The sequence below is a fragment of the Sander lucioperca genome, chromosome 5 (assembly GCF_008315115.2).
Source record: "Sander lucioperca isolate FBNREF2018 chromosome 5, SLUC_FBN_1.2, whole genome shotgun sequence".
Lineage (NCBI taxonomy): Eukaryota > Metazoa > Chordata > Actinopteri > Perciformes > Percidae > Sander > Sander lucioperca.
Genome location: NC_050177.1, coordinates 41,960,347 through 41,978,937, shown reverse-complemented (window position 1 = coordinate 41,978,937; position 18,591 = coordinate 41,960,347). Strand labels below are relative to the sequence as shown.

The window sequence follows — 18,591 nt, the reverse complement described above, 5'->3', positions numbered from 1 at the left end:
TCAGCTCAAGGTACGGCGTAGCATTAGCGTGCTAAGTTATGCTTTTTCTGCGGAGTGCAGACTGATTAGCTCTTGCGAGTCACGTGACCAAATCGCAGCCTTTGCGATTAGGAAATCGCGTTTTAACATATCGCGATATTATCGCAAATGCAATTAATCGTTCAGCCCTAGTGGGTATACTGCGTATACCTGCGTATCACGTAGACTACACCACTGGCTCAAACTATGATGATGCGGTTTGTTTCATGTATCAATCGCTCCACACATAACGTTACTGTATCTGATGTTTTCTTCTGCTGCTACTTTAAGTCTCCTGAATGGAGCGAAAGCTTCAGTGGACATTAAAGTCAAATGTACGTCACGATTTGTTCGCTAAGTCTGTTTCCGTTGCACTTTTTCCGATTGCATTGTGCTGTTATTAGACAGCTGCAGCTGATTCAAAACACTGCTGCTCGAGTCCTCACTAACACCAAGAAATTGGATCATATCACTCCAGTTCTGATGTCTCCACACTGGCTTCCTGTGCATCAAAGAGTAGATTTTAAAATACTTCTGCTGGTTTATAAATCACTAAATGGTATAGGGCCAAAATACCTTGCGGATATGCTTGTGAACTATGAACCACCCAGACCTCTCAGATCATCTGGGACAGGTTTGCTTGCCATCCCCAGAATCAGAACCAAAAAGGGGGAAGCAGCGTTTAGTTTCTACGCTCCACATATCTGGAACAAACTCCCGGAAAACTGTGGGTCGGCACCTACTCTCAGCTCTTTTAAATCAAGGCTGAAGACCTTTCTTTTTGACATTGCCTTTTTTAATTCATTGTATTGCATTGTGAATTTTATTCCTGTATTCTATCTGTTTTTAATTTTGTATTAATTGTTTTTAATTCCCTCTCCTGGAACCATCACTTTATCGTGGTGGAGAGGTTTGTGTGTCCCTATGAACCTGAGGGCTGTGTTGTCTGGAGCTTTGCGCTCCTGGTAGGGTCTCCCAAGGCAAAGTGGTCTCAGGGGAGGGGCCAGACAAAGAATGGTTCAAAAACCCTATGAAAAAACGAGGTAGAGATGGAGTGACCCTGCCCGGAGGAAGCCCGGGGCCCCCGTCTGGAGCCAGGCCCAGATGGAGGGCCCGTCAGCGAGCGCCTGGTGGCCGGGTTTGCCACGGAGCCCGGCCGGGCACAGCCCGAAGAAGCTACGTGGCACCTCTCTCTCCAACCCATGGGCCCACCACCTGTGGGAGGAACCGCTGGGGTCGGGTGCGCTGCCACATGGGTGGCAGTGAAGGTCAGGGGCCTCGACGGACCAGACCCGGGCGGCAGACGCTGGCTCTGGGGACGTGGAACGTCACCTCTCTGTGGGGGAAGGAACCGGAACTTGTGCGGGAGGTGGAGCGCTACCAGTTGGATCTGGTGGGGCTTACCTCTACGCACAGTCTCGGTTCTGGAACCATACTCCTGGATAGGGGTTGGACTCTTTTCTTCTCCGGAGTTGCCCAGGGTGTGAGGCGCCAGGCGGGTGTGGAGATACTCACAAGCCCCCGGCTGAGCGCCGCAACGTTGGAGTTTACCCCGGTGGACGAGAGGGTCGCCTCCCTACGCCTGCGGGTTGTGGGGGGGAAAACTCTGACTGTTGTTTGTGCGTATGCACCAAACAAGAGCTTGGAGTATTCGGCCTTCTTGGAGACCTTGAATGGAGTCCTGTATGGGGCTCCAGTGGGGGACTCCATAGTTCTGCTGGGGGACTTCAACGTGCACGTGGGAAATGATGGAGACACATGGAGAGGCGTGATTGGGAGGAACGGCCTCCCTGATCTAAACCAGAGTGGTTGTTTGTTGTTGGACTTCTGTGCTAGTCATGGATTGTCTATAACGAACACCATGTTCGAACATAGGGATGCTCATAAGTGTACTTGGTACCAGAGCACCCTAGGCCAAAGGTCAATGATCGATTTTATAATCGTTTCATCTGATCTGAGGCCGTATGTTTTGGACACTCGGGTGAAGAGAGGGGCAGAGCTGTCAACTGATCACCATCTGGTGGTGAGTTGGGTCAGAGGGTGTGGGAAGACTCTGGACAGACCTGGTAAGCCCAAACGGGTAGTGCGGGTAAATTGGGAACGCCCCTGTCCGACAGACTTTCAACTCACACCTCCGGCGGAGCTTTTCGTGCATCCCTGTGGAGGCTGGGGGCATTGAACACGAGTGGACAATGTTCAAAGTTTCCATTGCTGAAGCTGCGGCGGGGAGCTGTGGTCTTAGGGTCTTAGGTGCCTCAAGGGGCGGTAACCCACGAACACCGTGGTGGACACCGGTGGTCAGGGAAGCCGTCCGACTGAAGAAGGAGTCTTTCCGGGATATGTTATCCCAGAGGACTCCAGAGGCAGTTGCAAGGTACCGAAGGGCCCGAAGGGCTGCAGCCTCTGCCGTGAAAGAGGCAAAGCAGCGGGTGTGGGAGAAGTTCGGAGAAGACATGGAGAAGGACTTTCGGTCGGCACCAAGGTGCTTCTGGAAAACCGTTCGCCACCTCAGGAGGGGGAAGCGGGGAACCATCCAAGCTGTGTACAGTAAGGATGGGACGCTGTTGACCTCAACTGAGGAGGTAATAGGGCGGTGGAAGGAGCACTTTGAGGAACTCCTAAATCCGACTAATACGCCCTCTATGGTAGAGGCAGAGCTGGAGGATGATGGGGGATTGTTGTCAATTTCCCTAGTGGAAGTTGCTGAGGTAGTTAAACAACTCCACAGTGGCAAAGCCCCAGGGATTGATGAGATCCGTCCAGAAATGCTTAAAGCTCTGGGTGTGGAGGGGTTGTCTTGGTTGACACGCCTCTTCAACATTGCGTGGAAGTCGGGGACGGTGCCTAAGGAGTGGCAGACCGGGGTGGTGGTTCCCCTTTTCAAAAAGGGGGACCAGAGGGTGTGTGCCAATTACAGGGGTATCACACTTCTCAGCCTCCCCGGTAAAGTCTACTCCAAGGTGCTGGAAAAGAGGGTTCGGTCGATAGTCGAACCTCAGGTTGAAGAGGAACAATGCGGATTCCGTCCTGGTCGTGGAACAACGGACCAGATCTTTACTCTCGCAAGGATCCTGGAGGGAGCCTGGGAGTATGCCCAACCGGTCTACATGTGCTTTGTGGATCTGGAGAAGGCGTATGACCGGGTCCCCCGGGAGATACTGTGGGAGGTGCTGCGGGAGTATGGGGTGAGGGGGTCCCTCACCAGATTGGATGGTCCGCAGGGCCATCCAATCTCTGTACGACCAAAGCGAGAGCTGTGTCCGGGTTCTCGGCAGTAAGTCGGACTCGTTTCAGGTGAGAGTTGGCCTCCGCCAGGGCTGCGCTTTGTCACCAATCCTGTTTGTAGTATTTATGGACAGGATATCGAGGCGTAGTCGGGGTGGAGAGGGGTTGCAGTTTGGTGAGCTGGGGATCTCATCGCTGCTTTTTGCGGATGATGTGGTCCTGATGGCATCGTCGGCCTGTGACCTTCAGCACTCACTGGATCGGTTCGCAGCCGAGTGTGAAGCGGCTGGGATGAGGATCAGCACCTCTAAATCTGAGGCCATGGTTCTCAGCAGGAAACCGATGGAGTGCCTTCTCCAGGTAGGGAATGAGTCTTTACCCCAAGTGAAGGAGTTCAAGTACCTTGGGGTATTGTTCGCGAGTGAGGGGACAATGGAGCTGGAGATTGGTTGGAGAATCGGCGCAGCGGGTGCGGTATTACACTCAATTTATCGCACCATTGTGACGAAAAGAGAGCTGAGCCAGAAGGCAAAGCTCTCAATCTACCGGTCAGTTTTCGTTCCTACCCTCACCTATGGTCATGAAGGCTGGGTCATGACCGAAAGAACGAGATCCAGGGTACAAGCGGCCGAAATGGGTTTCCTCAGGAGGGTGGCTGGCATCTCCCTTAGAGATAGGGTGAGAAGCTCAGTCATCCGTGAGGAGCTCGGAGTAGAGCCGCTGCTCCTTCGCGTCGAAAGGAGCCAGTTGAGGTGGTTCGGGCATCTGGTAAGGATGCCCCCTGGGCGCCTCCCTAGGGAGGTGTTCCAGGCACGTCCAGCTGGGAGGAGGCCTCGGGGAAGACCCAGGACTAGGTGGAGGGATTATATCTCCAACCTGGCCTGGGAACGCCTCGGGATCCCCCAGTCGGAGCTGGTTAATGTGGCTCGGGAAAGGGAAGTTTGGGGTCCCCTGCTGGAGCTGCTACCCCCGCGACCCGTTACCGGATAAGCGGAAGAAGATGGATGGATGTTTTTAATTCTGTTTTAATTATTTTTAATTCTGTATTAATTTCTAACTGCGTTTTAATGTTTTATGTAAAGCACTTTGAATTGCACTGCTGCTGAAATGTGCTATATAAATAAAATTGCCTTGCCTTGCCTTATCAATACACCAACCTTTCCACCTCAGCCAAGCATACCAATGTTTTTGCAATATTAAAAATTGAAAATACGCATTAAAACAGGTGGATGGAAACGCAGCGTCATGCTGTGTAAGCCCCCGACTCTCTGCATGCCTGGCCTACTTACACTTACACTTTAATGCAGCTGATTAGAACTCACTAGCAGAAGGTAAAAACCTTGCACTGTTTGCTAATCACTCATTAACACCTACATGAATAATATTAACATAAATATTGGGCATGCTGTGGCAGAAGTAAACAGTGGTCACTTTAACCGACAGAAGGAAAAACCGTAATGACATGTGTGCGTCTTCCGCTGTCCTCTACCTCTCCTTTACACCTGGCAGGCACGCACGCACGCACGCACAGCAGCCTCTGCCTGAGCCCACCCGTTCCCAGTAGGGGGGGGGTTGTCTTTAGGCAACTATTTAATTAGGCTCAGTGTTGGTTGGCTGGCAGTGGAATCCCCCATGCTCCTCCACTCTCAACTATTCTCCATGAATGTCAAAGAGACAGAGAAAGGAGAGACATACTGCAGGGCTTCAAAGAAGCCAGCGGATCTCTTCTATTTGTCTATTCCCCCATGGCGAGGCACAGTCTCTCTTTCTCCAGCTTCCCTTTCTTTCTCCCTTTACTCGTTCTCATCCTTCCTCTCACATATTTCCCCGCTTTGAACGCGGCTCCCCCAGACGGGGAGAGAGAACTCGGAAGAAAGCGGGAGACGTTCCCACGGAGCAGGAATAATACAGACGAGATGGGGGAACAAACTTATTGATTTTATGTTGAGGCAATATAAAGACGGTCTGAGCAAATTTAAATCTACCTTTCTGAGTATATATTTATCGAGGACAAAAAGCTACAAGTTCACACAAAACAAATGTTTGAATCCAAACGTGACAATGCAAAGGGACGGATTTGTGACACAGTTTGAGAGAAGACAGAGATTTGCTACACGGTCAGTTTGAAATTCGCGATGACTTTTTTCACCCGCTGTCAAATAAATAAGATGGAGAACACTGGGAAGAGTTTGTGGTGACCTTCTAATGAATGCAGATGCTGGTGACCGCTCCACTCTCACTTTGCTAGATTTAAAGTCATAATTCTTAAGATTTTCGTTAAATCAAACCCAATTTTTTATACTATTTATGGTCAGCATTTTACCGCATTATCCATTCAATGTGTTTACATTCTGAAGTGGAAATCCGTGGAGCAAAATCCACTGAGCCTTGAGAGGAAAATGACTGCAGCGAGGGATGCAGAGGTGCATTCAAAAAGCCACTAAAGTGTGAGTGTCTTCCTGAGACTGAATCCCTACAAAATACACATTAGCAACTAGTTGCGGTCACAAGGAAAGGAACCCAATTCCAAACTTCATCAATTGCATGAGATTACTACTGACCCCGAGAGATGAGGCTCAAAGTGAGTCCTCTGGAGGACACAGAGAGAAGGGAAACCCAAATACCCTTGGAAAGTAATTTCAGTTGGCAGGCCTGAGCCCAGTGCAGAAGGAAAGAATAAACTGAAATGATAATAAAAGGAGAACGGGGATCCAAAGCTTAATCTCTACCAGTCACACACACACACACACACACACACACACACACACACACACACAAAAACTGTGCACCAAATGAATGGTGTGTTCACATGAAGAAACCTCCACAAGCAACATCAAAACTTCTGTAAAGTAACGCACACAAAGTCAACAGATCCCCACTGGCACCTTCAGTCAGCACACAGCAGCAATGTTTTCTACTTGTCAGGCTCACTCTGGTGGAACAACACAGACACGCAAGCACGCAAAATCCTTTACAAGGGCAGGATGTGAAGCACCCAGAAAGCTCATTTGGCTATGATGTAATGCATTTCCATGGGTTCAAACACTTTCATTTCGCTGTGTAGTGTCCAATACATCTGAAATGCCACGATGGTCTTTAGAGGACACATGAACACAGGATACAGCACTCGCCCACTACCCATAGACTTTAACAATAATGAACCAAGCTTCCCTTAAAAGTGAAGACAATGCAGAAGTGCCTTAAACCTGCATGGTATCTAACTTCCAGCAGGTTCCACTAGCTCCAAAAAGAAGTCTGTTTCTATAGAAGTCTATAGGAAAACTTCTCACTTGATTTATTACCTCAGTAAACATTTTCATAATGAGTGTTTGGTCTCAATCACATCTTTCAAGTCTTATTCAATACAACATGATGTTCATTAAGTAAATGATGGTCTCATTTATTGTAAAATAAACAATAAAGCAGGGGATGCTTTAGGGGGTGGCTAAATGCCGACCTGTCAATCATAAAAGAGGCTTAGCAATGCTAACAATGCTAACACTGTGGACATTAAAATAGACCTCAACTTGTTTTGGGCTGTTGTCCGTCTTTTCATCTTAAACTTTGACCCTCTCACTGTGTGTTTTCACTTCATCGAAGTTAACTCAAACATTTTTTTTCGCCTAAAAATGTTTTGTTCAGTGTTCTGCCAACCAAGCTAGCTATCTAGTGCTAGCGTAAGGATATAGATTAATGGCGGCAATACCCGGAGGTCTGTGTTCACCGGCCGGTAAATCTCCACTAGATGACTCGCTTTCCCTCTTTTAGCTTAGCGCAGCGCCACTGCAACAACACTGGCTTGGCCGCATCATCCTCCCCAGCTCCACCCAAAAATCGTCAGGTCTGGTTTCAAACAACCAAGATGGCGATGTCCACATTATTGAAGGCTTCAAAACAGCCATCCAGACACCAATGGGTGATGTCACTGCTTACGTCAGAGACCAGGGATCATAGCCTGGCAACTTTTCTTCCAGCTTTACCTTGAACAGAGCAGGCATTGATTGTGGGTGGGAAGCCAGTGTGGGATCTTGTCCTTGTCGCTGCACTAGTGACTTGGGTGTGGCCATGATGACCAAAGAGAGCTGTAAAGCAGCAGGTAAAACTACCACAGTTCTTTTGATCCAAACATGGATTTGGAGAATCTCTACATTGACAAATTGGCTATTTTAAAAACATGACCTTCGTTTACAGCACAAGTGTGCAGTTGCGCTTGCAGGCCCTAATTGTTCCCCATAATCTAAATAATCTGTTAAAATGTTGTCAATGTATTAATCTGAAAGGGCTTCTGAAAAACCGCAAACAAGACTGGAGTCTTTGGGATAATAAAGGTCCCATAAGTGATACATGGGTCATGCTCATTTTCAGGTTCATTCTTGTATTTTGGGGCTCTACTAGAACATCTTTACATGCTTTAATGATCAAAAACAGTTTATTTTTCTTCCACTGTCTGTCTGAGCACTCCCTTTTAGCGTGTGTCTCTTTAAGCGCCGCCCCTGAAAAAGACCAGTCTGTTCTTATTGGTCAGCATTTCATGGTCTTCTGCATCTGCGCTTTTAGAGTCCCTGCACCGTCATTTCAGCCAGGGAATGACTGTTACAGTACTGTAACAGCACTTTCTACCTATATATTAGCCTAGAAATCTAGACGCACCCTAGCGGCAGCAAATGTAATTTGCAGCCAGGGTCAGTCTAGCAACTCTCTGTTGGCTTGTGATCTGGAAAAACCAAATTCTGGTCAGGTCAATCAAATCGCGTATAGAGTCGGTGGGCGGGCTTAACATAAGGACGGCAGTGTTGCGACGGTTCTGCATGAATTCCCTGCTACTTGAAAACAAAGAAGATTGCTGCTGCTGCTGGTGAAGAGCGGTCTTTCGAATCGGCTTTCGCCGCGACTCTGGAAGACTTGGAGTTAAGCACTGAAGTCATTCTTAAAAAAGGAAGATGTGTTCGGAGTTTTGCCGACCATATACGGCAAAAGTTTAATTTATCAACTAGCGTTGCTCTGGTTGGCTATGAGTGCAGAGGGAATTTGAAAGACAACCGTTTATCCCGCCCCTCGGATTGAGCCCTGCCAATGGTGAGTTCCCAGACCCAACATCTTGATGTGGGTCTGGCTTGTCAGGCTACCTATATATAGTATAGTTGCAACATCACAACCGCATGGAAGTCCTGACGGTTCGTTGAAAGGCACAGTTTCTGAATACGGGCTGTGTGCGTTTCTTTTTGGATTGAGCGTTTTGATACTTTCACAGTATTTATATAGCACGTCGACCTGCTTTATAATCAAAAAAGAGATGGAAATCTCACTTTTAACCATATGAGACCTTTAAGTAAAAAAGAAGAAGAAAGAAGACTTTGGCTAATGTTTAAAGTGCCTACAATAGATATCTTAATAACAATGTATCAAATAATGTGAAAACAATGTGACAATGTTAAAGAGGTCTCTGGTAGTGATGAACTTGAAGGAAATTATCATCTGAAAGAGTTTCAGCTCATCTGTTTGGCCATAACTTTACTGTTACTCTGAGCGCTGTAAAAAGCCACGCTACACTACATGCTCAGCAGCAAAAAGACACCTCTCCTATTTGTAACAATGTTATTGCAAATATTACATAGTATTCATATAGTGCTTTGGCAATACTGTATCTGAATATGGCCATGCCAATAAAGCAGGAAGGATAAGTGGAAGGTTGAGCAGTCATAAGACTGATAATGTGAAAAGGATGATATCCCACAGCCAAAGACCAATACTGAAGTAGTTGAAGAAGATACAAGGACAGTGGTAGAATCCCGGTGGAGAGGAGACTGACATCTGTCCATCCAATCAGGCCTCTTTTGCTTCAGCAGACTGACGGCTGATCACCAGGGAACTGTGATCTGACGCGATCAGTCGAGCAGGGAGGGGGAGCCAGGCAAATGACAAGGAGTCACTCACCAGGAAACAGAACAAGCAGCTCAGTTCATCTCAGAGGGAATTATTTTACCACTGCAAGCATTGTGCTCTCTGAAGAGTTCCCAAGTATTTTCCTAAGTGCTTTCCCTAACAGCTAACTGAGAACAAATGCCACAGCAGCTCTGTCTTCCATCTTAACACCAGAAAACAGAAATAAATAACACGAGGCATAAATAACATGAGACTCTGTACATGGGGCACACGCTCAACTAGGTGAGCTAACCAGGCGCCCCGTCTCCCTGTATATCTGATGTTTTCCCTATATTCATTACAGCTACCACCACCCAACAGGTGTTCCTGTTTGAAATGAGCTATTTATCAATTATGCCTAGTTTTAAACTGCAGTACAAATGAGGCTACAATGATGCACCATGATGGACTCTTCAGATGTGTTGCAGTGAGCCTAGCCACTATATGCGGCAGCCTTACCTTCCTCTTCTTGAAGGCCTGTCTGGACAGGTATCCCCTACAGGCAGCCTGGAACAGAGAGATATTCCTCCTGGTCTGAACGTCTCGCTGCTCCTCCAGCCTGGACAGAGTCCCCGCTCTGAAGAACACCTGCAGGAGGAGAGGGAGAGGTAAAGCAAAGTCCCACCGTTCTTTTCTTGGGAGAAATGCTAGAGTTCACCACTAGTCTCGCATTGCCAGACCTTCCTCCACAGCGCTGCAGAGGAAGGTCTGGCTAGTCCACACAGCATTCCGGGATGAGAGAAAAACATGCACCGTTTTATTGGCATTTTTTTTTTTAAACCAACCACAGTTGTCTTAGGTGGCGCTCAGTGCCTGACGGTGCCCCCAGTGCCGCTGCAAAATAGCAATGTTGAGCGAGTGAGTGTACAACTTTCAAGGATTTCTAGTGGGATGAAATCCACTTGAAATCCTATAGGTTTGTGAGAATATTTTTAAGCTCCATGTTGACATGGTTAGATTTGAAGAAAACAGTGTAGATGAAGCCAACAACAACAACAACAACAACAGTAAGAGAGTTTTGTAACACTGATCGAGCTGCAAACATACTGGACATTCTGCATGGATTGAAAATTGTCCTCTTTGGCACACAGACAAAATCAGTATGGACCTCTGCCCAAATAATAGAGCGCTTACAAATGGAAACATGCCAACACCGCACTTATCAATTTCACAGAGAAGTCTATATCCAATTACTTCCATGTATACAACAGCCTCTGAATTCCATTACTTTATATCCTCCAAACACTTACCATGACCAACTCTTTCATTTCTCCTGCACATCACTGACCTCCGACATGCAACTGGCATAGCACCCAAGTAGAACTGGACTCAGACCCAGGGACCCCGGGGAGCTACCCTGCGGAGGCTCCACGCAGAGCTTTCTCCGTAGCCAATGTAAGTGGCCTGAAGTTTATACTTCTGCGTTGGTGTGTGTGTCAATCTAATGGCAGGGCCGGCATGTGTGTGTGTGGTGCGGTGTGGCAGAGCGAGTAAGAGAGTGACGTGATTAGCTTCGGAGCGAGTAGCGACTCTAGAGTCATAATGAGAGAAACAAAGTGTTTCCCCTGTGCTTTCTGACCACAGTGGGACATCTGTAGCAGGAAATGTTTACCCTCTCCTTGATTTCATGTTGTTTATGGAGAAGGAGAACCAGGAAATGAGTCGGGTGGAAATGCAACGCTACCAAGCCACAGCCGAGCGACGTGACGTGTTGTTACATTTTTGAGAGGTGCAAGTCAGGCTACGCCGTAGGTTTGTGTCTCCACGTACCTTTGTACGTAGCCACGGCGTAGATTTTACACAGAGGCATAAATCAAGCTTAAGCATGCGTCCTGTTGAAGGACTGTTATTAAATGTTTTGTTGTACTGCAAGTCAAAACTATGGATGGCTTGATATAGATCAGACTCCTTTATTATTGAGTAGTTCACTTGAGTGAGGATACCATGTCCAATCCAGTATTTATTTGTAATATATTCCTGTCCATTTTTTTCCCCAACACACATGGGCCATTTGACCCAGGTTAATTGACGATTGAAGCCTACACTTAATGCCTCACACAGATTGAAGAAGTAGTCAACAGGGTGCGAATGTACCGATGCAGGAAGTGAAAGTGATTAAACTGCTGCTCTTTTGAAGTTGATGCTGAGAAATAAAACAGCGACATCATGACAGGTTGTCCGGCCCGCAATGACAGACATCAAGATGCCAGTGGCTGGCTCACATAGAAAACAAAGGGTTTTCTATGTTTTTGACATTTCAGCTTGCCCCTCTGATGCTCTCAGCTCTGGGACTCATTACTAGACTACTCCTGAACCACACCACACTCTGGCCATGCTTTGTCTGCTGGTGCCCAGTGTGACCAACACTTTGGCTGACAGCACTGTAGAAGCCGAAGCAGGAAACACTCCGTAGTGCGTTATTTGAACTGGCAAAATGCGAAGGCTGAAGTGCACAAGCCTGAAGCGTGTTTTACAGTAACCGCAGCCCAGCTGGCGCACGCATATGTGACGTCTTGAAATCGCTGTAACTATTTATACCCGCGCTGGTGGTCGCGACACTAGTTGCAGTCTTCTCCTGAACAGGGGTGGCACTAATGAGGAAAGGCTACCAACTTTGCTCTTTCTACAGACTAGAAGAAGGAGAATTTCCCCTTTGTCGCGCGCCCCTGAAAAAAAAAAAAGAGTGGTGCGCGATCTCAGCTCGCGCGCTATAAATCCAGCTGCGCCGGCAAGATCTACATTTTGACGTCACGATGGCGCGCGCCAGGTTGGCAACGGCCAGTATAATTCACCTCTAAGTGTAGTGTGTAGCGGACCGCAGATCTGGAACGAGCCTGATGAAACCTTGAAATTGTCGCATTCTGTCTCCATCTTCAAGAAAAGTCTGAAGGAAACATCGCTTATAACATATGATTGTTGAATATCCTTTAGGTGTTATATATGTACTGGGATTGTTTGTATGTTGTGGTATTTCTCTGTGTTGAGTCTATTGTGTATTGAGTTTTCAGTGTCTGTATATTTTCTGTCCTTCGAAAAGCTTTTAGTAGCTTATTTGGGGTTCACCATTTCACACGGCCTACATACGATCATTGTACCTTCTGAAATTGTGTTTTAATGATAAAATGATGACGTGAGAGAATAATGTATTAAAATGAACACATGAGACTACATAATGTTCTGACAGGGATGAGGGAGCACAGCAGCACATATTGAAGCAAAATAATTTGAATTTGATTAGTTACATTATTTTTTTGGAGATGCCACGCAGATCATCTCTCAAATGGCGACCAATAAGTGTTAAGGGCTCAGCAGTGTGTATGTGTTTGTTATGTCAAAGCATGACTTACATTTGAGCCAACTGACAAACTGCAAACCTGTTCATGCTGGCAGGTCATTGTTAAATCTCGCTAAATATGCCACCTAAAAATGCTGCAATGTGTTGTGCTTATTATTTCTCCATTTCTTGCCTGTCCAGAGGACGTATCTCAGTGATTTTGCTGGCCTGATGATTATAGTCTTGTCCAGAAACATTCCTGTGTCTTTCATCTCTTTTGCTGATGATTTGGGCAGCAGTGGTGCTTCTTCTTGAATGCCAATAAGTGCACAATTTCATTTTTGACTGTAAAAAGCCATGGCGGGCTGACACTGGGCCCCTGTAAAAGCCAATCATAATGCCTCTAACTCTGTCTAGATAATTTGTGTATCTGGGGACAGACATTGCTCTGTTTCTCCACCCTGAATTAGCTGCCAGCTCTTTGTGGAAGTAGATTCATTAAGCAGAATCTGAGTGACGCTTTGAAGAAGCTGAGGAACTGTCCCTGTTCTGCAGGTATTCCACGCAAAGTTGGAAGTGCGCCCTAGTTTAGAAGAAGTCTCATGGCTAATCCTGCCTTGTATAGGCCGAAGTTGAAGAAACAGCTAGCTAGCTCATGTATCCTTAGCTAGCTACTGCACATGTGCGATGCCAACAAAGACATTACAGAAGTTGAGATGTCTCACTCCATAGCTAAAACAGAGACCTGACACAGGGTGAAAAGAGGATCTGCAGCAATGTGCAGTACAACAAAAATATGGTGTTTTTTGAAAATTAAACCATGTAAACCTATTCTGATACAATCTCAAATTACAATTATGAACCTGAAAATGAGCATTATATGGCCACTTTAAGATTGTTGTTCAGATGGCATACGGACCTTCTGACTTTACCACTAAACAATGTTGAACTGTGTATGAAATTTAAAAAAAAATAGCAACTTTATATTTTTTCTTTATTAAAATTTGCTTTTCTTCTCATGCAGCTTCTTGTATTTATACATGAGAAGAACAGTAGGTTCTTCTTTGTTAATTTATTGTAAAAACGCATTTTGCAGAGACATGTTCTAAAGTAAGTTATCCAAAAAATAAATGTCAGAACAGAACTCCAGTATGGTAGAGGCTCTAGTGGCTTAACATTTCAAATGTAACCTAGGCCTAGTTAGGAGTACATTATGGATGGTGGAGAACAAGCGAGTGCTGTGGGCAGATGATGTCAAACTAGCCTTGGAGGAGACACATCTGGTTTACATGAACTGCTGTGCTCCTTGGAGACCCATTTGTCAATGTAGGGATGGTGTATTGATATCAGGCAGAGAGCCACAGACAAGTTGGCAGTGAACCACAGGGCCAAATTGGCAGTGAGAGGGGGCTCATCTGCCAGCCACCTGCACAGTCCACACTTCATGTGTCATGGGTAGGGTTGGTTACCGAATGTGATACCTTTTAGGGTAATGACAGTACTCGGTACTACAGAGTACTGATTCACGTTAAATCGATCAAAATTTCGATACCTGAGCGTGTAAGTGCGAGCTTCTCTCTCTACTGCATGTTTCACAGAGTGGAGCTCAGCTCCCACACACACACACACACACACACACACACACACCTACACACCTACAGTGAAGACAGAGCAAGACTACATCGCCTCTGCAGTTTGTTTTTGAGTCACAGTGAGGCACGCCAATTCCTATTAATCGGTAAAATGTGAAAGGTACCCAATAGTCATAGATGACGAGGACATTTTTTTGGACAATAACCATTCCAACATCAAAATGAAGGTATACATATACTGAGTCTGACTTTATTGTCCCGCCCACGACACTATCTGACTATCTTTTAATGTGTGTGATGTTGAAAGTTTCTCATTTATTAAATTATTGCTTAATGGATTTAAACAAAGTTTTGTGTTGGAGTTTGTAACATTCCAAAATCTTAATTTTGACTTAAAGATTTTCATTTTCACTGTAAATCCAAATATGGGTTATGGGTATAATAATAATATAATATAATAATTGGTATCTGTATCGGCATTGAAAAACCAGTATCGGTCGATCCCTATACAGTATGTATCTATTGCCCAGCCCGACTTGGCAGGTACCCCTTGTAGCAGAAGATGTGACTGATTCAGAGTAATGTGATGCGCCAGTGTATTAATCATATGGTATTCTCCACTTTGATGCAGCTCATGTATTCATTATTCAAAATGATTCCCACACTGCAGTATAATTAGATAGAGTAAGTGGCCCAGTGTGTGGGTTGGTGGCACTTTGCCTTCCACATGGGTTGGTTGGAACTGTGTGTGTCTCGTCTGCCAGTACAAAAAATGTGAAACAAGAGGCATTAGTAATATTAGTAATAGGAACACCACAGAACAAAAAAGTTTGGATTGGAAACTTTTTCTGAACTTGGGAAAAAGTAGCAGACCAAGTAGAGACTGACATGCACCAACACTAAGGCAAGGTTAAACTCCCTGCGATATCTGCCAAGAAACTTCTCTAATTGACAGCTCAAGGCGCTCGCTGCTCTTTATTCCACAGACATCCAAAGATCTAATTAACAAAACCATCAGCCTATCTTTTTCCTTGTGATTAGCTAGTTTTTTTATCTCAAAGAGTTGGAGTCAGGCAGTATCTGACTGCTGCTTGGCAAAGGTCACAGATACAGAGAGCAACAGCGATCAGCTCCTCCCCATAAAATGAAAAGATTCAAAACAAAAACACACCAGGAATACTGAAGGTGAGAACGGAAGTGTGAAGACTCGTCACTGCACGGGAACAAAACAAGCACTGACACCACTGAAGCCACCACACCTCTTGTTAGAAAGGTAGGTGGATAGAATGGAAAAACACATTCTAATTGTGTGTTTAATTGACAGTGTCACCACGTGAAAAGAGACGTTGGGACTTGGAGCCAACACTCCTTGATGGCAACAACAAAGATGCAACTGCCAAAACTGTCTGGACAGGACAAGCCGCCCATGCAGAGCGCCACAGCTTTTGCCTGATTTGATGTGACGTGGAGTATTTTATGTCAGTTTTCAGGGCTCCCTGCAATGAACAGACAACTGCCTACAAGTAATAACATGCGGATGCTCATTCCTATAAAGAGGTAATTGAAGGTTAGGAATCTGCTAGCTCATGTTTAATTAGCTCTGGCAGATACTAGTCTGCCTCCCATTCAAACAGATTTCAAGCCGGCCAATCACAACCGTTTATGACTGACAACTTGTGGAGCCTTCGCACTTCACGCAAAATACATAATGACGTCACTTTTGGGCTCGCACACCCTCACGCCAGGGACACTACAGCGTGCATAAACTTAGCTTAGTAAAGAGGAGCGCTGTTAACTCATATTGCAATAACCAACATGGCTGATCATGGTGTGGAACTTCCTGTTTTAAATATTTACTATCTATTTTCAAATTCTGATGGCAAAAACGGCAACACTCGTTCACAGACACCCTCACAGCTCATCGCTGCACGCTGTAGTCTGTTTACATTTGTCGGTCGCTTACGTCACATTTCCTTCCGCTGATTGGTTGTAGGACTATCCAATTGCCTCCTGAGGCATTTTTGTCTACGGCCATTGATAACACCACTTGAAAATTGAAAATGAACTGAGAGCTTCCAGAATTACTTGCATTTGCAATTTGGTCTGGCGATGTCAGGCTAGTAGGTATGTATGCACTGGCATAGATTTTTCGAGAACTAGGGTTGAAGTTTAAGGTTAGAAACATGATTCAACTAGGGAAGTAGCACAAAAAAGTTTGGTTCTTAATAAAGAACATTGAGATGGAATTGCATGTACTATAACAGTTCACACGTTAAACTATGCACTGATCCCATCAGAACTACAACATCAAACTCAGCACTCTGCTGCTTTCTTTTGTTAAACAAAAATACTTTGGATTACTTTGGAATACTTTTTATTCACTACTTCATTTCAGTCTATACACAGCACTGCGCATGTTTTACATTAAAAGCCTACCACCAAATTATTATCATTATATCCTTTGAGTCACTGGAAGGCTTTCCATGTGATACCCCTCTGTTATCATCCACGTATTATTTCCAATCGCTTCTACATTGCGGTCCATTTGATTGTTGTTACAGTGCAGATCCACCTGGCCGTGCAACGCTTCTGTCGCGCCTCGCTCCACTTTATTCCTATGGGTGACGTCACACGACTTTAACGTGCCCGCAAAGCATCCCGGGAAGGCGGCGCTGCATTTGAAAAAATGCTGCGCGTCAAAAAAGCTGGCCGATGCCCATCTTTATGCAAATTAATCCGTTGAACGCGACGCGACTATCCAGTAGAAGTAGACGGAAATCTTTCAAACTGACCTTTGTCGATCTGAAATGAAGACAGATTCAGCAAATGTATGGCCTATTTCTCGCTTAAAATGTCTTCAGAAACACGTTTCGGCATACTATTTTCGTAAAATATGAGATCGTATTCCATCCAAGCCGCCATGACAGTCGATTAGAAATTCTCAAGCAGCCAGACCCACGTGACGTGTTCGTCCAATCAGCTGCCGGTCAGGGTTGTGGAGCATCAACCGTGGATGTATTACGTCACAACACCACGCTTCAGTCGTGTCGCAAAACTGGATCTGCGCCGTTAGTCTGCTGTCAATCAAACACTTCCTGCATGATTGAAAAAATACTGTGCAGGAAGTGTTGAGTTTCACTGATAGTATCTTAACACAGAACGTAATGGCCCTGGCCATCATTGGAGAAGTTACAGCATTATAGTAACAGTCCTTACATGAATAATGAGTAGAAAAGTGTGCATGTGTGTGACTTCACTCACCCTGCTCAGCCCCATGTGGTAGCTGCTCTTCTCCAGATCCAAGGACTCCAGCAACTCCTCCACCGCCTGGAACCCAGAACAAACAGTCAGCAGACAGATAAAGACAAACCAGCGAGCGTTGCCTCTGAGAGAACACATGACCTGGTTGCCCAAAGGATGCTAGCTTGGTGTTATAGCAACAAACACCAGTTAACACAAACACAAACACAAACACACACACACACACACACACACACACACACACACACACTCCCCGCCCCCGAGCTGCCTCCAGGGACAAAACAAGTGAGACAGAGAAGCTTCTCAGATCCATTTTCTGTCAGGTTTCATCCATCGTGTCAACCCAACCTTTAAAAGACAAACTGCAGACTGTTTGGCTGTCAAGGCTCAGCTCTTTGGGGCTGATGCTGAAGGATTAAGAATCTCACTTTCTGATTAATATTTGCTAAAACTGGCCTTTCAAAAAGAACAAAAAGACTAATCCTGACTTTCCACAAGCCCTCTTGATGCTGCAATAGATTATATTCCACAAAAGGAAAGTGTTGAATCTGGCTATTCTCAGAGCGTAAGGCTTAAAATGTAAAGTTATTCCTGGGGTGGTGCTACAGGAAAGGCTAAGGGACATTCACATTACAGCTCATGGAGTGTCCAAGGGGAAAGGATTTGTGCTCTGGGAGGCATGAATGTGCTCAGTACATTTTATGGTATTCTTATGATATTAATGTGTACAAGTGTAAACGTTGTCCTGATTAAGGCATGGATACCCGACCCGAGCCCGACGGGCCGGGCCGGGTTCGGACAGATATTTAGAAATGATGGTCGGGTTCGGGCCGGGCTCGGTCACATCAGCGTGATAAGGCATTTGCTGTAAAATGGTGCTGTGGCTCCTTTAAGAGAGCTCAGTGTGTGTGTAAAGTGGGCAGAAGAGAGATAGAGAAAAGAAGAAGCAGACGTGTAGATGCGACTGGAGCAGAGTTGGTGGAATAAGTTTAAGTTTTGTACACAGTGTGTGCGGTGTCCGAGATAAACTCCAGACTGAAAGCCAAGTTCATTCATCTGCTCACCAGAAACGGGATTTTAACTGTGTCGGGCTCGGGTCGGACATAAATATCATAATGCCTGACGGGCTCGGGCCGGGTTCGGTCACGGCTCTGTCGGGCTCGGGCTGGGTTTGGACGGAAAAATTCGGCCCGATCCAGGCTCTAGTCCTGATGGAGCCACTAAAGAAAGGCCAGGCGGTCACAAATGTCATTGAGAGGGTTGTTTTTTACTGTCTCTTGTGAGTCCCCTGGTACACTT

At 45.8% G+C, this 18,591-nt stretch overlaps 1 protein-coding gene across 18 annotated transcripts in view; it reads right to left on the bottom strand.

Moving 5' to 3' along the window:
* The window catches only part of LOC116041151 (unconventional myosin-XVIIIa-like), a 175,157-nt gene that overhangs the window by 57,713 nt on the left and 98,853 nt on the right, over nt 1-18,591 (bottom strand). For all 18 annotated transcript variants that reach the window (XM_031287023.2, XM_031287024.2, XM_031287029.2 and 15 more), the window contains 2 exons: nt 17,293-17,358; nt 9,625-9,753 (listed from right to left, as the gene is read on the bottom strand). In XM_031287023.2, coding sequence (XP_031142883.1) covers nt 9,625-9,753; nt 17,293-17,358 — 195 coding nt within the window. The remainder of the gene's footprint in view (nt 1-9,624; nt 9,754-17,292; nt 17,359-18,591) is intronic.